This window comes from Seriola aureovittata, chromosome 13 (genome assembly GCF_021018895.1).
Source record: "Seriola aureovittata isolate HTS-2021-v1 ecotype China chromosome 13, ASM2101889v1, whole genome shotgun sequence".
NCBI classification, from domain to species: Eukaryota; Metazoa; Chordata; class Actinopteri; order Carangiformes; family Carangidae; genus Seriola; species Seriola aureovittata.
In genome coordinates, this window is record NC_079376.1 from 5,573,283 (window position 1) to 5,591,970 (window position 18,688).

Below are 18,688 nucleotides of genomic sequence, written 5' to 3' on the forward strand. Positions count from 1 at the left end.
AATCCATCCAATGGTTGTCAAGATGTTTCTATTATTTCCAGGCAAAAAATGCTAAAGAAGAAGTCAGGGGCTCATTAAAGTCAGTAGGATTCATCATCCGGGAACTACATAAGTCTGTATATAATTTCATGGCAATCAGTTTGGACCAAAGTGGTGGACTGACTGAGGTGACAGTGCCATCCCAAGAACCACGTCCAAGAGTCCAACTTGACTCAAAGACAACTGGAGGTTGATACAGGAGCTTTCTGTAGAAATGTTTGACCTCACAAACCTGGTGATTCTGTTAACCCTGAACAGAGTGATCAGACCTGCAGCCACTGAACCCCTTTAAAATGCACCGTGAACTCCAGAGCCGACATGTGACGTTCACTAACCCTGCTGCACTAAACACACAAACAGCCGAGCTGTTGTTGTCGGGATGGCAGGTCAAATCAACCCAGAAAACATCAGCACATCATGTTTTTAGTCTGACACACACACACACACACACACACACACACACACACACACACACCTGAAAATCATAGTTTCCCTGGAAACAGCCCAGAGCCTCTATTAAGGTATAATGAGTATGCCTTTTCCCACCCACATGTAAGAAGTTCTCATGTTACCATGGTGCTGTCTATCTGTTTGTCCTGATTGGCTGGGAGGATGAGAGCATCTCAGGGTTGAGATGGAGAGATGATGAATAAGAAGAAGAAAAAACAACAACTCAGAAGTGGTTTCACTTGGAGAGAAGCCGCAACAACAGTCAAACTCCCACTTACTGTTGAATGAATATACAGTAAAACTGCACAGACGGAGACTCATGCTGCATTCAAGTGACTCTAAAAACAACCCTGTCTGCTAGAAATCCTGTTCATATACTTCTAGTGCTACATGCTTTCATGCCAGCGGAGTCAGTAAGACGGTGGTTAGGGTGGATGTTTGGCGTCCAATGGTCATGACTGTCACACCAGAGACCAGGTTCACATCCAGAGTCTCGTCTGTGGTTTAGGCAACAACAGCTCTTTGGTTAAGGTTAGGGGGAAAGATGGTAGTTTAGGTTGAATGTAAATAAACAGGTTGTGGTTGAAGTCACTGAAATTTCTTCTGTATTCAACCAGACTAGGATCTTACACTAACTTTAACCAAGTGCTGTGAGACTCTTAAATTATCTAAAGCTAAGCTACACGTCCAAAAAGCTGAACCTGAGCGTTAGCATGTACAGTATCTTATAGTAGCTAGCAGAGCAATCTCTTGGGCGTGGCTGACCGACAATCATTTCGACTGACGACCACAGATTTTATCAAGTGACAACCCAAACTCAAAGACTGTACAGAGGCCTTTACAGTAAACCTCCAACAGAGCTTTGAAGGAACTGTATGAAACTGAATGAAAAAGAAAGACTCCACACTGTAGCTGTGTCCTAATTCAGGGACTGCATCCTTCAGAGGCAGCATTTTAATACAGACGTGGCCGTCCCATTTCAAAGGCTCCTTCAAATGCGTCTTTCTTTTCAACCTATCCCAAGATTCACTGCGCGCCGGTAATGAAAATAATATGGCAGCAAACGACGCTGACAGAGAGCCGGAGGATTACACTTTTAAACGTAAGTACTGGGTTCAGCTCAGTTTGTGAATAAAAAGTTACGTGTTGTCAAGGTTGCTAGGTGACAAGAGCTGCGATTTAAGACTGTAGGCCAGAACGTCTCCTTTCAGCTCAGCCATCGCGGTCTGCGACGGCTACAAAGGCCAACGCTCTCGTAGACCGAGTCCTCCGACACTTTCAGTGTTTCAGCAAATTCTCAGGTTGTAATGATTCCATTAAAATAAAATGAATTCAGTGTGAAATTTTGTTAGTATTTTATTTTTTTATGTTAACGTCGTCTTTGTTTATAAAGGTTACTCTCTGGTTCTACAATATCCTGCTTCTATCCATTTTTTATCAGTCTGAGGAATAATTTCCAATTTCTGCTTTTTCCCCGATATCAATATTGATTAAACATCCAATATTCTCTTTAAAATCAGCCACAAACAGTCCCCTGGCAGATACAGCTGAACTAGTTTGCATTACTGAGAATACGACAGTTATACAGACACAGCATGTTTATCTATATATTATTTGTTATACAATTAATCAGAATATATAAGATTTTCTTTGGAGTTTCACATTTTTTTTCCACAGTCTGAAACTGGTATTTAAGTTAAAGCTGACAGGAAGTGAACACACCACCACACTGCCAACTTTCAAGTCACAGTTAATGACTTGATGACATGAGGGAACCATTAAGGAAGAAGAAACCATTAAAGTTATAAGTCATAACCCCACCACCATCTATCTGGTAATTTAGAAATATTGATCAGAGACTGAGGGAGCAGAGCTGTTGTCTAACGCCATCGCTTCACAAAGCTGATGCTGAGCTGCCACCTAGTGGTGAAAGGCAGCATTACAACTGTAAAACATGAGCGCGCGCCACACACACACACACACACACACACACACACACACACACACACACACACACACACACACACAGACTCCAGCTGCTAAAACAACTAAAGTGACATCACTGATGGAGGGCAGGTGAGGAAGCCTGATCCCAAATGAACCCTAAAGCAATGAGAAACACTGGTGTTATTCTTCAAATTTCAGCATCTTTGGGTATAAAATGGATCACAGGCCTATTTGACCTAAGAAGCTTTGGCAGTACATTATTATGAATCAAAACAACCGCAAACAGATGCAACACGTTCCTTGTAGTTGTTTTGCGTCGTTCAGTTTAGGTGTTTAGGTGTTTTGCTCCCTGTCCATGTTTATGATCGTCTCTAGAGCTTTCTGATATTTGATGCTTCCGACATCATCATCAGTCTCATAGTAGCTTGAGTAAACAGTATCTGACACAAGTGCAGCGTACTGAAAAGGCAAACTGCACAAAGGGGAAATGAGTTTCAGCGTCTTGATATATTCTCCCAATCACTACCAGTAAGGAAACTTTTCCTCGAGTGAGAGCAGGTGAAACTAAAGAGTCGAGACAAGAGGCGAATAAAAAACTGGGCTTCATCATCGTGAAACATTTTCTACTTTTCAGGAAGAAGATAATAAATGAAAAGCTCACGGCCTTCAGTTTCTGGCACATTGTCTGTTGCTGCTGGCTGAGTTTCCATAGGTCCTCCTTTGCTGCCCATGTCTTCCCCTCCTCCTTCTTCTCTCCTCTTCCTCGCTCCTCTCTCTCGTCTTCTGACTTCTTCTCCCCAAACAAACTCAGGCAGAGAACAAACTTGAAACTTGCTCTTTGAAAACTCTCTCCTTCATCCCTCTGTTCGTGTTTTGCCCTTCAATGAAATCTGATTCTTCAGTCTCGAGCTTTTTCTACGTCCTGTGTGAACGGTCAATCATCGACTCTTTCCTGCCTCCCACTGGGCGAGGCCGCCGTCCCTTCCTGATTACCACGAGACACAACAACACGGAGGAAGGTGAAAAACGTGACCCCGTCTTATGCTGTAGTGTCGGAGAATAAAGGACTGAACTGCTGAAATGTAATTTCATAAATTCTGGGTATATTTTCAGTCTGCAGCACTTACAAAACAATCTCAAACTCAAAGTCCACTTACTCGATTCTTATGGAGCTCTTGACCATTTATCTTGAAACGGTAGATATTCAAAGTTTTCATTATTCTAAGCATTTTTTACTGGATACTCTCCTGATGAAGACCATTCGGTACGACGATTGAAAGATCCGCAAATATCTCTTGTACAAACTTAGTAAAGTTTTTGTTGTTTTTATTCTCGTTAATGATCAAGATAGTCGGCTTAGTTGGCAACTGTTTGATAACATAAACTTAATGATAAAGCGAAATATCAAGGTTCAGTGTTTGTCAGATTGTTGTCGAGCTCTAATGCCCCCTGGTGGGCAGTTTTAGCTTCACCCGCGGTAATTTTAACTCAACCAAATTGAAAATCTACCCCTATGAGAAACTGTTGCGTGACTCCAATCAGCATCTGGAGAAAAGTGAAAGTGAGTTTAAGTGACTGAGACGAGTCCGATTTCCCGTCAGTCAGCATGGAAGGCAGCACAGCTCCATTAGGAGGCCTCGGAGCTCAAATAAACAGGAACAAACATGGACTTCAAGGCGGTTTCAATTTCCTGATACAGTTAATTGTCCCCACACACACACACACACACACACACACACACACACACACAACAGCAGCAGCATTAAATATTACTCATGAGTCCCCTCTCAGCCTGTCAGCCGGCAGTCTGCGCCCACAGCGGAGAAGAGAGAGCTATGAATTAGAGATTGAACCAGTCTGTAACTAGGCCACAATAACCAGAAACAGCATCGCACATAACTGACTGTCTAGCTTCTGATTAACGGAGCGCGCTGACGGTATAGTGTGACGCTGTTTGGCATCTCCTCTCAGCAACGACTGTCACACCCGGAGACAGAAGCAGGTGAAGAGGTTATGTCCACATGTGGTGCAAGCTGCAGGTCGACCCGCTCTTTACCTCCACCAATGAGTTCATATCGCCTCCTGTAGAGATGTAACCTGAGGCAGGGTTTCTGCAGGGTTCCCCCTGTCCCCTCGGGCCCCTGGGTCAAAGCCTCTGTATGAAGTGACTTAATATTTCTTGTTTGAGTGTCACAGAGTTCAGTTAAAAGACGACGAAAACTAGCAAAACTTTGCAGAAGAGACTCAAAACAACCACAAAGAGACACGAAAGGATCCTCAGAAGACTCAACACGACAAAGAGACGCTCAAACAACCACAAAGAGTTCAGCCTTTCAGTCTTGGGGTCCTGTATACCGGAGGAAGGGTAAAGGTCTTTTACTCGTCTATGCTACGAGGATCATTGTCTCATAATCGGTCTCAGATAAGCACCAGATACAAGACATTATTAACTGGTCGATTTATTGATGATTAAACAACTAAAAAATAATCAATTACTTTGCTAATTGAAGTTTTTGTTAAATGGACTTCCTAACATCTGTCTCCTGAAGCACAAATTCATAACTATTGTTACTGTCTACAAAATAAATATTCAAGACCCAGGATTTGTTATTAGATTTAGTCTGAATTATTTTGATGATATGATTCTGGTGACGTCCTGACCAAAAACCTTTTAAGCAAAATATCAAACACTCTGTGTTTCAAGTTTGAAACTGTGAGGATTTAAAGTTAGTTGTTTTGGTCGTACGTGACAGTAACCTGAATGTGTTTGGGTTTTGGACTGTTTGGACAAAACAAGACATGAAGACATCACCTTGGGCCTGTGGACAACTTAGCACCATCAGCACATTAATCAATAATGAAAATAATCATTAGTTGTATCTGTAGAATTATTAAAAACATCTACCAAGATCAATATTTTTGCTGTTGTCTTCATTTTTTAACAGCTCATTCAACCAAACAGGGCGTTTGAAGAAAACACTTCACATCTTATGAAGGAGTTAGTAATTACTTTTGGCATTTCTCAGACTAAACAATAAAGAAACAAATCAATAGATTGATAGATAATTTAAATAACTGTAGCAGCTCACCTTAATCATCCAGTTGGTACGAGGTCTAATCACTGGAGATTCACCTGGATTCACTTTTCAGCCTCTTTTCCACATTTACTGTTCAGTCTCAGTGTTTCCAGCAGCAGCAGCTGTTTCCCCTGAGGAGGCTGTGATAAACCCACTGACCACTTCCTGCTCAGCACCAAGACTAGCTGGTGACGACTGTGGAGCATCTAGCAGCTAAACAACCAGATATTTTTCTCAGGAGTTGACAAAGACCCTGTGATTCCTCTCCCACACACCAACTCTCTGCCTCTGATCCTCCACCTGCCTGCACACCCGGCCCTCATCACACCATTAGCGCCTCAGTTGATGCACCTGTCAGATCAACAGTTGCACCTTCCTGCTGCACCTGCCTCCTTTTGCCCTTTACATTTGTTTACCTGCTGTACCTGTTGCCGCACCTTCACTCTGCCTTCTGATGAAGTAAAACCTCATCTTAATCCTCCCTGAAAACTTCTGTGGAGTTCACAAAAGGTTATTTTGGCCATTCTGTTGGGTATTTAAACCTATAACTATACATCATATTTATAAGATAATCATGTGTCTTGTATTGAGACGCTTAATGTTGAGAAAAATACACAGTCATGTTTGCAGTTTCAAGCTTTCGGCTCTGGTGGGGGTGACAGGAAGCAGCTGATAAGTACCAAGTGATTGCATCAGTTAGTCTGATGAAGTCAGAGGTGTAAACTCTTTAAAAGTTCAAACACGTGAACACCCAATGCTGTCAATGTCCTTTTAATCCACTGCTCAGAGCAGGTTTATATCGGCTGATGGCATGGATCTAAAATGAACCCCTTTGTTTATATTGTTTATTAAAGTAAAGTAATTACTAGGAGTTGTTTTCTGACTCTTGTAAAGCTGAAAGCTTGAAACTGCTGCAGTGTCACTGTCCTTTTCTGTTTTGACAGTGGGTTCAAGAGTACAGTCATTTTCTCTGACATCTGGTGGAGTAGAAGTAGAAGTAAAAGTCTCTTAAAATTCTACTTCCAGTGCATTAACTACCATAGTCAATGGACTTAGGGCACAGCATGTTTTGCCAGGCCCTGCAGCAATGTGACAGGAATATTACACCTGAATAATAATAACAAAAAAAGATACCACACAGTCTCTGCAAACGTAAACGGGTTAAACAGGTTTCTCAATTTCTAATGAGCTGAAAGTAAACATTTGTCCTCAGTCACCTGCCATTATAAATGTTAATAAAAGATTCAATAATAATCCAACAAGTCTGCAGCTGTAAGTGTTAAAAATCAGTTTAATGTATGCAGCGTGTTACTAGCAGGATTTGTGAGAGACGGCCTGTATTGTATGTCAAAGTGTTGTTTGCCCTATAGGGTGTTCCCAGTATATGGGATGGATGGTCGGGATGATAGCAATGTAATGTGACGTTTGCCCTTATATGTCATTAGTACTGGATGTGTGAGCAGCAGCCAGTACTTGCCCTGTGTTTTCTTTTTTCTTCCTGTATTCTTAGTTTAAATATTATCTCTTCTATTCATGTCTTTGTTCTGTGTGATGTTACCGCATCTTGAAAAGCAATAAAACGTCAATTACTAATAATGAGTTGCAGCTCCTCTACAGAAGATGAGTTGCCAGACAGTCCACTGGAGAGGTCTCCATAATAATAAAACAGTATGACAAGGAGGAAGATTTTCCACAATCTGGCCACCAAAAAGTTGTTCTAATTAACGGCTTATAACTGATCCATAAAGCATTAGAAAATGGTATATTATGCATCAATAAATCCACTGATTAAAGCTTATAAAGCCTCAATAAAAAAGTGGTACGTTATATCTTATAATTTGGTGCAAGAGATACAAAAATAGACTTCCATGAGGTGGCCATGATGAGGCAACTATCAACTCAACACACTGAGCCCCTGCAGGAATACTGAAGGAATATCATAATTATTATTAGTGTGATGACTGATAAAGGCCCCTAAATATCATTAATCTGGATAAAATGCAGTCAAAAACATGGTATTATTAGGTAAAAAGAGGATAAACTGGCCTACTCATCCTGTCGCTCTCATTCAGCCCACCCCCCCCCCCCCCAAAAAAAAGACAGAAACCAGGAGAGGAGCCTGAAAACAGGATCCATCCTCAGTAAAATCTCCATCAGAGACGGTCACACGGTGAGGATGTGATCGTACTTACTGTCCGAGGCCATGGCTGCGGCTGTTTCCCCTCAGACTGGCTGCGGAACCGAGTGTGTGATCGGCGGAGCAGAGGCAGCAGCATCCCCGCCGCTCCTCATCCTCCAGACCCGCAAATCTACAGCCACACAGCGGAGAACGGCGACGCCTTCACGGACTGTAGGAAACATCCACGTTCAATGATTATACTCATCTCGTTTTTTTTGTTTTGTTTTGTTTTTTTTTTGGTGATTTAAACCTTCAATTTTAGATTTCTTTTACTTGAAGTCGTTACTTGTTCCCTAAATTGATCAAATTTAGGGAGAAATAGACGAATATTTACCTTTAACGCGCACTTGCCGTTGGTCCTTGAACTTGCGTTTCCAGCAGTAGCTACTCTCCTACGAAGTAAAAAAAAAAAAAGAAAGAAAAAAAGAAATGAGTGCGATATATTTAGTTAAAATTTATTTAACACCAACTTGTTTAGACCACTATTTGGTGACATTTGTTTTAACGTAGAAAAAATGTGCCACATTAATGCTAATAGTAATGTTAGCTAAACCCAGCTACAGGTTAAAGTTAGCTTAGTAAGATTGGCTTGGTTGCACATAAATGAAGGGGAAAGGAGAGTTTGTAACTGTTCAGAACTGTTAAACATTCATGAAAACTTTATTCTATTTGTAAGAAACAAACAAACATAAGAAACACACAGAAAAAAAATGGCATTTTCACTACTTTCTTTTCAGCATGAAGACCACATCAGACAAGTCCAGTGGTGGAATATAACTAAGTACATTTACTAAAATCAGTTTTACAATACTTGTACTTTACTTGAGTATTTCTAACAGCTGTTGTTACTTTTCAGATACCAACATATAACATTTTACATTTAAAAAAACAACAAAACAAAAACATATTGTCTTTAGACCCCCAGTTTCGGATTAAGGTTTAAGATTTCCCGTCATTAGAACTGAGGGGCCAAAACCATGAAACCCAGGCCGAAGCCAAAAGCAGGATGTCCTCTTACTTTATGTCTGAATCAAATGTCACTTATAAAAGAGATGGACAAAATTAACAGTAAAAATAAAACACTGACATTTTATAAAACATTTAAAACACCAGAAGCAAAAATAAAGACATCACAGATATCCAGTTTTAACCTCTCAGAGAAGAACCTGCTGAGAGATGAACCTCATTAGGATGAATTTACCCTCCTAAACATGCATAATGTATTTAGACATTTCCTGTAGTGAGTAAAAGACAACATTTCTGTAACAACACTTACTCAAAGAAACAGGTACAGAGTGAGTTTTCAACTGCTGATGGCTGCAAGAATGTAAAAAGAAAACAGGAAACTTCTTCATCTTTGATGACTCTGCAAAGTTGTTGTTTACTTTTTGCAAACCTCTACATTTTGTAACAAACGTAAGCAGGGTTACAACTATAGTTTTTCTTTAACAGACCAGTTCTTTAAAATATAAAAGCATTCACATTTTTGTAATATAGTGCCAGTAAGTGGTAGGACAAACTTTCAGTTACAGAATATTAATTACAATTATAATATATTTTCACCGATACATCATCCTTAAAAAACGTTCTGCTCCAGTCAGAATGAAGGTTGATTCCTGCATTGTCTTCATGTCCACTCAAATCTTTTGTATTTTTTTGGTTTTGCTGAAAGGAGGAAAAATAAAACATTATTAATAGAAAAAGTAAAGTAAATCAACATGTGAATGTTACAAAAGAGAGAAATAAACAATGTCATCTGTCTTTTATTATATATAAAGATTATTTAGTGACATACAGTAACATTTGGTTTATGTTGAAGAGATTCTTGAGATTAGAAAAAATGATCCTGGTCCAATAATTTCTTAAGATAAAAAGCAGGTGTGAAACAATAGGGTTACATTTTTCTGCCATTATATTTATTCTGTTTTGAATATACTGTATATTCATGACATTCATGAAGGTTATAATGTTCAGTTTGTGTTAAAACTGAGTAGGAAATATACTTGGTAAATTTAATTTAGGACACAAAGGAAGATCATAATTAACAATATGAGAAACATAATGCAACACTTTTCTCTATAACTCTTTGTTAACAGAACTTTCCCATGAACAAAGATGTAACATCCCTTAAATTCATCACATTCAGTGCTCTGCTCTTAGATGTTTGGACTGAACTTATGTAACTTACATGGAGTTATGTATGTTCTCATCAACCCTTAATACTGGAAAATGGCTCCTAAAGATGAATCTAAAATGAACCTAATGCCATCAACAGGTCAAAACTTCACAACACCTCCGTTCATCATCTTCTAACAGGATTCCTCTGTCCAGTACGGACTGAAGGCCTCACTGTGACACAGCATGAGGTGTGTCAGATGTGTGTGTGTGTTGGCTGCGTACCTTCAGGAACAGACTCCAAACTGGTGAGACGATGGATCGCAGTGGTTGTCATTGCTTCTTTCCTCATGTCACCTGATGAGAAGAGACTTTCAGTCATTGAACGCAACATTCAAGTCAAAAGAAAGAAAATCTAGAGTTCACTTTCCTTCAGTCTGACTTGTCCTGGTCTAAGAATAACTTTTAACAACGTGTAATGCCAATCACTTGGACAAGTCTTGTTAATTGATTGGTGTGTCTTGTGCACCACAACACACCATGTTAATAGAGTCTCCATGTCAGTATAATAGAAAAAGGAGTGTATGTTGGGAAGGTATTGAATCTCACACCTTCTGGATTCCTGAATACCATGATACCACCAGAGCCTAACACCTTCCATCCCATACAACAGCATAAAGGCAGGTAGTAGGAGGTATTTACCTGAGATGTGTACATTCTCATTGGTTCTGGCTTTGAGTGACGGTTTACTAATCCTGGAATAACCCGGCATGGTGGAGGGTCCAGCCTCAGCGCTGGTGTAATCCACCTCCACCTGACGATGACGACGTGACTTGGAGGCCTGACAACAAAAATACAATCACACAGACTCTCAAATGGTTTTGCATCTGTATGATTCATGAGGAATACATTTAATATAACACACATTTTTTTAAAGAAACTTAAAGATCCTCCAAAGTAAATGTTAATTTTCTAGATATTTAAAGAAAATATTAAAATCTATAACATGAAGCACAAACCTCTGATGCCTGTCCGTACGCCTTTGATTTGATGGAGGCGAGGAGCCCGGCTCTTTTCGAGCACTGAGGACACAAACAGACGGTCAGTCAACAGCACCACTATCTGGACAAGCTTATTATTACAGCTTTAATAAAGGTGCAAGACAAAGCAGGAGGATATCATGTAAAGGTGAAATGTAACCACCACAGCTTTCATTATGTCCAGGCTGGTATGAAACAACACACGGACCCCACCACACCCACAAACAAATACACACTCATTCAGTATTGTCAAAGTTCAAGAGTCCAAAGGCTGTTCAGGAGGGTGTGTGCAGCAGCCGGTGAGTCTTTTATTTTGGTAACTGCTTTGGTAAAAGCAGTAGAAATATACAGAATATGACAGAACTGAGTTAAACAACGTGAACGTTACAAATGTTTATGGCGAAGTGATTGTTACAAGTCAAGCTTAATGGTTAAATCTGCATGTTTCAGATTAAAAGGTCCCATATTTTCCACTTTCCCTGTGTTGTATTTTAAGTTTTTGATCCATAAGAAGATATATTTGTGGTTTCTCAGGCTTCTCTCTGGAGCTCTAGTAACAACAGGTCAGTGAGCCAATCAGAAGAGAGGAGGCTCTGAGCCTCTCTTCTGATTGACTGACTGTTTTCTGAGTTATCAAATAAAAATATAACAGATTTCAGGTAAACACTCAGACTGAGAGCGCTGACTACATTGTTGTGACATCACAAAGTTACAGAAGTCCTGACGGCTCGGTTTAAGGCTCAGTTTCTGAATACAGGCTGTGTGCATTTCTCTGTGGACTGAGCGCTTTGATACTTTCACAGTATTAATATAGAAGCTAGACCTGCTTTATAATCAAAGAAGACATGGAAATCTATCTTTATACTATATGGGACTTTTAATTACTCAGCTTGTGCGTCTAATTACACAGACAGTACTACGGTTAATGACATCTGTAGGGAATACAACTGAACCTTGTGCAAACAGGGCGCCTCTGTGAGGTTGGCAGCCTGTATGATCAGGATATGAATACAACTATTCCAGTTTGTTTGTGCAAACAACAGACTGTTTTTTAAGCTCAAACCATTTTAATATTAAACTTTTAAGAACAAGTCAGTGATCTCGTTCTTGTGGTCATTGTTTGTGCACATTTGTGGAAGCAATACAAACATCTGTGCTTTATCATTTCTCAAGTTATCACCGTTTATTTGCTCATAACTTCAGATTTAATGAACCAAAAATGTTTGTTTTTAATGCAGAAACTTTGTGCAAATGAGAGACGTCTTTCATGAGGTGCTAAACCTTGTGTTTAAAAGTGCAAGTTTTTATTTTGCTTTTATTAATACACTGATCGCAACTTCAAAGAGGTACAAAGCGGTGCAGCTTTGTCCTGTAAACTGAGCTTAAGGTTTAATATAGTGTAACTCACCTCCTGCTGAGATGACGTTCCCTCACCGCTGGTATCATCTTCATCTTCCTCTGCACCATCCTGACATGACAAGACAAAAAATAGGGCAAAACCTCATATGTATTTGTAATATGCTGAAATTATTAGTGAGAGTGTCATTTAGCAAGAAGAAGTGACTCTGTATTGATTCCAGCCTGAAATGTGAGGATTTGCACCTGTTTATATAGCAGATGTGTTGTCTAGAAAAACACACATACAGATTATTTTAAACTAAAACCTGTGGAGATGTCTCACCTTCCTTTGCTGCCACTTGTAGAAATCCACCACGGTGCTGCGCAGCTGAGGGACCAGGTCTTTATGGATCAGGTTGACGGATGAATCTGCCTGTTCTGTTGTCATAAAGACAGAAGACTTGAGCTTCTTGTAGAGCTCGTGAATGTTGGACAATTCCTGCAAGAAGAACAAAAATAAAGAAAATCACTGTACAACCTTTTCGTTCTCTGGCTTGTCTGAGTTAAAGTTAAGGGAATTCATGCTCCTCTTCTCTTTGCGTTTACCTCCAGCAGCTCGATGTTGATCAGCTGCTGCGGACGAGACGCTCGCTCGATGAACTCCTCACACAACGCCGACCTCTCTGCCTTCTTCTTCTTATTGTAGGTGAGCTGGCAGGAGAGGAAGAGGAGGAGGAAGACATGAAGGAAGGAGAGAAAAAACATACGCAAACTGGAACAGAGCCACTGGAAGATAGTAGAGGATCCCAGTCCAGACTCTGGGTTCCTAACCTACACAAAATATTCCTACATTCGATGATATTCAAGGTTTCTATGAATATAAAATGCGAATGTGTGTGGCTGGAAGGCAGCTCACCTGAGTGGGCATGGCGGTGAAATGGAACGCTTTGAGGAACATCAGCTGTCGGAAGATGTAGACGACGTCGATGTGCTGAGCGTCCACAGCGTCCTTCTCGAACTTCTTCATGTCGTCCCAGTCCTTCAGCGCCAGACGGATCTGTAGCCAGGGGAAGAACTTCGTTATCCACTTTATTTCAAGTAGGAGATAATATAAATAATGTCAGGACTGACCCTTTAAAGACCATGTACATGTGTCATGTCCTGACCTGCTCTGAGGGCGAGGCGGTCTGACACCGATACAGGCTGTACAGCAGATAAAGTCCTCCCACTCTGATCTGGAAGCTGAAGGGCGGCAGGAAGAATCTGCAGCTGGAGTCCAGAACCAGACGACTGAACGCTCGCTTCTCATGCCCCATAGTGCCACTGCAACACAGGAAAAACATGTTGAACATGATTACATGTCATGAGTCGAAGTCTAACTTTCTCTGGTTCCAGCTCAAATGTGAAGAGTTACTGCTTTTTGTGCCATTTTGCACAGTTGTCTGAAATGTATAGACCATCATTTAATTATAAAATGAATCTAAATCAATCAACAATGAAAATAATGTATGAATTATGTATTGTTATGATGCCTAGTTTATACCTCATATTAATTGAATCTTAATTTCTAAATAAAAAACTTTTAGACCTTTTAAGATTGTTCTATAATGTTCATGATTCTTTTAATTACGAATATTATTATTCTGTTTTATTTTTAATGTTGTGTGTGTTTTAATATGTTCATAATTTTTTCCCCTGTTCGTTGTACACTGTAAACAACGGCCAAATTTGACACACATAATACACACCGAAATACAAATTCTGCTTGTTTTTAATATTGAGTAAATACACATTTCATAATATGTGAATCACTGGCTCAAATGAGAAAAAAAAAAAACATATTTATGACAGAAATATAAACAAATAGACAAAGTAGTAATATAAACTGATGTACCCTCATTGGCCATGTAACTACACATTTATATACTGTGAACAACTCCGTCACATGATGAAGAAGCTATTGAAAAGAATTCTAAAATAATGTATTAAAAAATATCTCAACAGACAATAATTGTGTCCTCTTTTTCAAATGCCTCCACGTCACATGACCCAGAGACAAGCTATTCTAAAAAGTGTAATAACGTGGCTTATAACAGAACCTGAAAGACATTTAGTCTGAAACCATTGTGGTATTTTAAAGTAAACCTACTAGAAAATTTGTGCGAAGTTCATTTCCCTCCAGATTTTGGAGAAAACCTCGAAGCGGACAGAGTCCGTTTCCTGGAAGCGCCTCAGCAGCTCCTCGCAGTCTGATTTCACCTGTTTCTTTAAGAACTCCATCTCTCTGCCGCTTCCTCACACACGTTCACGTTAAAACAAAACCCCACACATTTTAAATTCTCTACCCGCGACTACAGTTGTCACCATTTTGACCAGTATACGATTCTTATTGTGAGCTGCACGAACGTAAACACACGATTCTGCTGCGACCGTCGCCGATTTTATGCGTCATCGTCAGAGTTAATGGTACCTTCAAGGAGCGTGGTTATTTATTCTTCTTTACAGATCAACGTGTACAGCCCATTGACTGTATATAAAAATGGTCGTCGACTCTGGGTCATGGATGTATGGATGTAAGAACTGGATACTGGATCGAAAAAGACGCCCGTTCATTTCTATAGAAGTTGCTCGCCTGGCGCATACGCTTAAAAAGTTTCTGGCTTCTGGGGTTACTTCCGCGTTATGCGGCCCACTGAATATGCGCAGTAGTGTCACTCCCATCGTACCTCTGGCCTATGAGAACGATCCAGAACTGGCACTGCGCGTTCATAAATGCTATGCTAGCGGACTTCATGGAAGAGTAATAAGACTACTACAGGACTTGCTCTGGGCTTGAAATCATCAATTTATACCTGTATATAAAAATGGGCGTCGACTCCAGGTCTGGAAAATGAAGCCAATGTGGAAGTGCCTTAAAATTTGCATTCTATCGAATGACCATCAGGGGTAGACTCCACTGGTTGCAAAAAGAAGTCTGATTGTATTGAAGTCTATGGGAAAATGACCCTACTTGTCACTTGATTTATTACTTCAGTAAACGTTTTCGTTATTTGTTTATGGTCTGTATGGCTAGTTTCAACTGTTCTTCAATACAACAAGATGTTCATTTTTCAAATTATGGTCCTCTTTAAAAGAAAATAAACGTTAAAGCAGAGTGGTTTTAGGGCGTTGCTACTGCGTGATTGACATGTAGGGGGACCTGCCTATTAATCTGGATATAAGGTCAGAGCGATGTGTCGGACACTTGACTTGTCATTGTGTTTTTAGTTCATCAAAATTAGCTCCAACATGTTTGTCTGAAAATGTCTTGTTCACCATTCAGTTGTTCTAAAAGACACTCAGAGGAGTCAGTGATTCATTTTTTTCCGGTAAGTACATTTTGTTTTAAGCCTATTTTTAAACAAAGTATTTTTTAGAGCCAAACTCGAGGCTTCAAAACTGCAGTTCACAAACCAATGGGTGACGTCACAGCAGTTTGCCACATGGTACAAAGCGGTACAAACAAGACTGTTAATGCATAAGTAATGATGAATTGGTTAAATTAAGATTTTTAACCCTGTTTCTCAGGTTTAAAAGAACAAATTTAAGATTTCAGGTAATATTTACCCAGTAAATTATGTTTACAGTAAGTCTGAAAAACACAGAAACTTTTAACTTACATTGCTCTCAGTACTTTTTAATTTACATGTTTTCTGGCTCCTTTACATGATGTTTCTTGTTCTGTAATATACTTTTGTAATTTGTGTATTAGGATGAATGAATGAATTTGTGTATTATTTGTTTGAATTGCATTTAGAGAAAACAAACAAACAAAAAAATCGTTTCGGGATTACAGATTCCCCGAGTTCTGCAAGTGTACCTGAACGCACCACACGGATGTTCGTGCGTCACGTCTTGCGGAAGTAAACAACAGCTGACGTGGAGCAGCAGACGGACTGAACTAACCAGACCCGACTCAACTGGATTAGGGAAACATTTGTCGTATCAGTCTCTGTCTTGTTGTGTTATAAGTTAAACTGTGTCTGTCGGCGTCGTCTGGACTCCTGGAATAACTGACGGTCCGTGTTAGAAGCTTCTCTGTGCGGCAAGATGGCGGCAGCTGAGGAGGCCAGCAAGCCGTTCGCCGGGCTGTCCGACGTCTCTATCTCGGAGGACATCCCGGTGGAGGGGGACATCTCTGTGCCCGTCGGGTCGTCTAGGAGAGACGATGAGTTCTCCACGCTGGACGAGCCGGTGAAGGAGACCATCCTGCGGGACCTGCGGGCGGTGGGGAATAAGTTTGTCCACGTGCTGTACCCGAAGCGGAGCTCGGCTTTGCTGCGGGACTGGGACCTGTGGGGTCCGCTGCTGCTCTGCGTGACGCTGGCCTTGCTGCTGCAGGGCGGCGCGGCCGACAGCGACGACCAGGGAGGGCCGCAGTTCGCTGAGGTATTCAAATGATTTATTTATCTTCTCTAGTACTGTTTGTTTGTCTAAGTACTTATCATTTTTCCTCTAGGAATTTAATCAATAACGACAGTTCCAGTTAACAGTTGGCACAAAATACACATTTGGACACAGCTAACATTTGAAGAAAGGTTCAGTTTTAATGTTTTAATGCTGCAGGGTTGCATGTTCTTATTTCACTTAGTAGTATAAGGAAAAAAATACAGACTGCATACTGAGGAACACAGGAGCACCGGACAAAACCACGTTGGCTACAGGACAGTAGGCTGTCCTGGGGCCACAAACCTCCAGCGCTACAAAAGCCACTGATTCACAGCATTTTGTTTTGTTTGTTTTTGATTAATTGTAAATTGCACCACAAATATGAAGTAAGGTTGTTCCTCCAAAGAGCTGCAGCTACTGACTTTTATTATTCACACCTCAGTTTTGTCTGTAAAAGTCAGAACTGAACTGAGATCTGACATTCACACCTACTTCATGCTGTAATTGGTTAGCTGTGTAGAGGTGAGACCAATAATGAACTCTTAATTGAAGCACCAACAGCACATACCACAGCATCAGTGGCTGAGATGAGAGTCAGCACCTCCCAAGTTCAAGGCCATGGTTTCCAACTGGGAAACGGTGCATTGTCATGAGTTCATTTGTGAGGAGTAAAATGGAGCTTGAGATCAACAGGTGCATCGTCAACAGTAACATGGGCATTTTACCAGACTATTGAAGAGGCGCTGGGCCAGAAGGCAAAGCTGGTTCAGGCATCAGATCAGGATGCCTCCTGGGGGCCTTCCATTGGAGGTTTTTCCTGGCCCCAGAGTAGACCCAGAATACGCCGGAGAGATTATATCTCTCATCTGGCCTGGGAAAGCCTCTGGATCCCCCAGGAGTTGGAAGATGTTGCTCGGGAAAGGGTTGTCTGGACTACCTTGCTAAGCTTGCATCCACCTTCACTGGACTCTGGATAAACAGCAGAAAATTAAAATATTAAGAATAAAATGACCTTGCATTTCTTATGTGAAAGGATAAATATCTCTGCTGACTCCACGCTGACATGTTGAAATATATTCTTCTGCCCAGGTCTTTGTCATCGTCTGGTTCGGCTCCATCATCATCACCCTCAACTCTAAGCTGCTGGGCGGCACGATCTCCTTCTTCCAGAGCCTATGTGTGTTGGGATACTGCATCATGCCTCTGACAGTGGCCATGGTCGTGTGCCGGATCGTTTTGATGGGCGGCTCGGGGGCGGTCAGCTTCGCCGTGCGGCTGGCAGTCGTGACAGTGTCCTTTGGATGGTCCACATTTGCCTCCACGGCCTTCCTTGCAGACAGCCAGCCTCCCAACCGTAAGGCGCTGGTGGTGTACCCTGTGTTCCTCTTCTACTTCGTGATCGGGTGGATGATCCTGACGTTCTCGCCCTCACAGTAGAGGAGAAACAAAGGGGACTGGATTTGAGTTGAATCGATGAAGATGAAGGAGGTTTTTACAGAGTGAAAGAACTCAAAACAACCACCAGAATCTGCCTTTGAATGAGGATGAACGACTACTGAAGAGACCAGGTGTTTCTGAGCCCCTGAAACAGCATTTAGACTCATGGGACACCAAAGTTACTCCTTCAGCAGAAGCAGTGGCTCGTACTCAGATGCAAAGAAGTCGAGTCGAGACCATGCTGCAGTTGGAGTGTGAAAAAGCTGATGAATATGTTTGGATTTTTCCAGTTTGTCTCCTAAAATATGTTTACGAGCTGTGTAAAATAAAATCCATAGGCTTGTATATAGAAATACTCTATGAATGTTTAAACTACCAGGGCTATGATTATTTTTCTTTTCCCTCTTGGTCACTCTGGGTGTTATGCCTCATATGGCCTCAAAGATTGGTGCAAAAATAGACTGACAGCTTAGATTTACACACTACATTCTGCATTTGTAGATAATTATCTGATGCTTTTACAAAGCTTGACCAAGTTTCTGAACCGTTGAGCTGTTGTTGAGCAACTGTAGTGTTTGGCTCCAATCATTCCTTTTCGGCATTTTTATTTTAGTATTTTAGGGGCGTTTTTGTTTTTA

At 40.8% G+C, this 18,688-nt stretch overlaps 3 protein-coding genes across 4 annotated transcripts in view; 1 reads left to right on the forward strand and 2 right to left on the reverse strand.

Annotated features, from left to right (window-relative positions):
- Positions 1-7,860, reverse strand: part of syt16 (synaptotagmin XVI) — a 33,597-nt gene extending 25,737 nt beyond the window's left edge. For both annotated transcript variants that reach the window (XM_056394331.1, XM_056394330.1), the window contains exon 1: positions 7,706-7,860. In XM_056394331.1, coding sequence (XP_056250306.1) covers positions 7,706-7,718 — 13 coding nt within the window. In that variant the 5' untranslated portion in view covers positions 7,719-7,860. The remainder of the gene's footprint in view (positions 1-7,705) is intronic.
- Positions 7,861-8,133: 273 nt separating this feature from the next.
- snapc1b (small nuclear RNA activating complex, polypeptide 1b) lies at positions 8,134-14,624 on the reverse strand. Its single transcript, XM_056394344.1, has 10 exons — positions 14,335-14,624; positions 13,352-13,508; positions 13,102-13,242; positions 12,792-12,896; positions 12,529-12,684; positions 12,256-12,315; positions 10,827-10,889; positions 10,510-10,648; positions 10,093-10,164; positions 8,134-9,357 (listed from the first exon to the last, which is right to left on the reverse strand). The coding sequence occupies exons 1-10, from the start codon at positions 14,463-14,465 to the stop codon at positions 9,320-9,322; spliced, it is 1,062 nt and encodes a 353-aa protein (XP_056250319.1). The 5' UTR covers positions 14,466-14,624; the 3' UTR covers positions 8,134-9,319.
- Positions 14,625-15,877: 1,253 nt separating this feature from the next.
- Positions 15,878-18,395, forward strand: yipf6 (Yip1 domain family, member 6). Its single transcript, XM_056394348.1, has 2 exons — positions 15,878-16,613; positions 17,703-18,395. The coding sequence occupies exons 1-2, from the start codon at positions 16,275-16,277 to the stop codon at positions 18,048-18,050; spliced, it is 687 nt and encodes a 228-aa protein (XP_056250323.1). The 5' UTR covers positions 15,878-16,274; the 3' UTR covers positions 18,051-18,395.
- Positions 18,396-18,688: the final 293 nt, after the last annotated feature.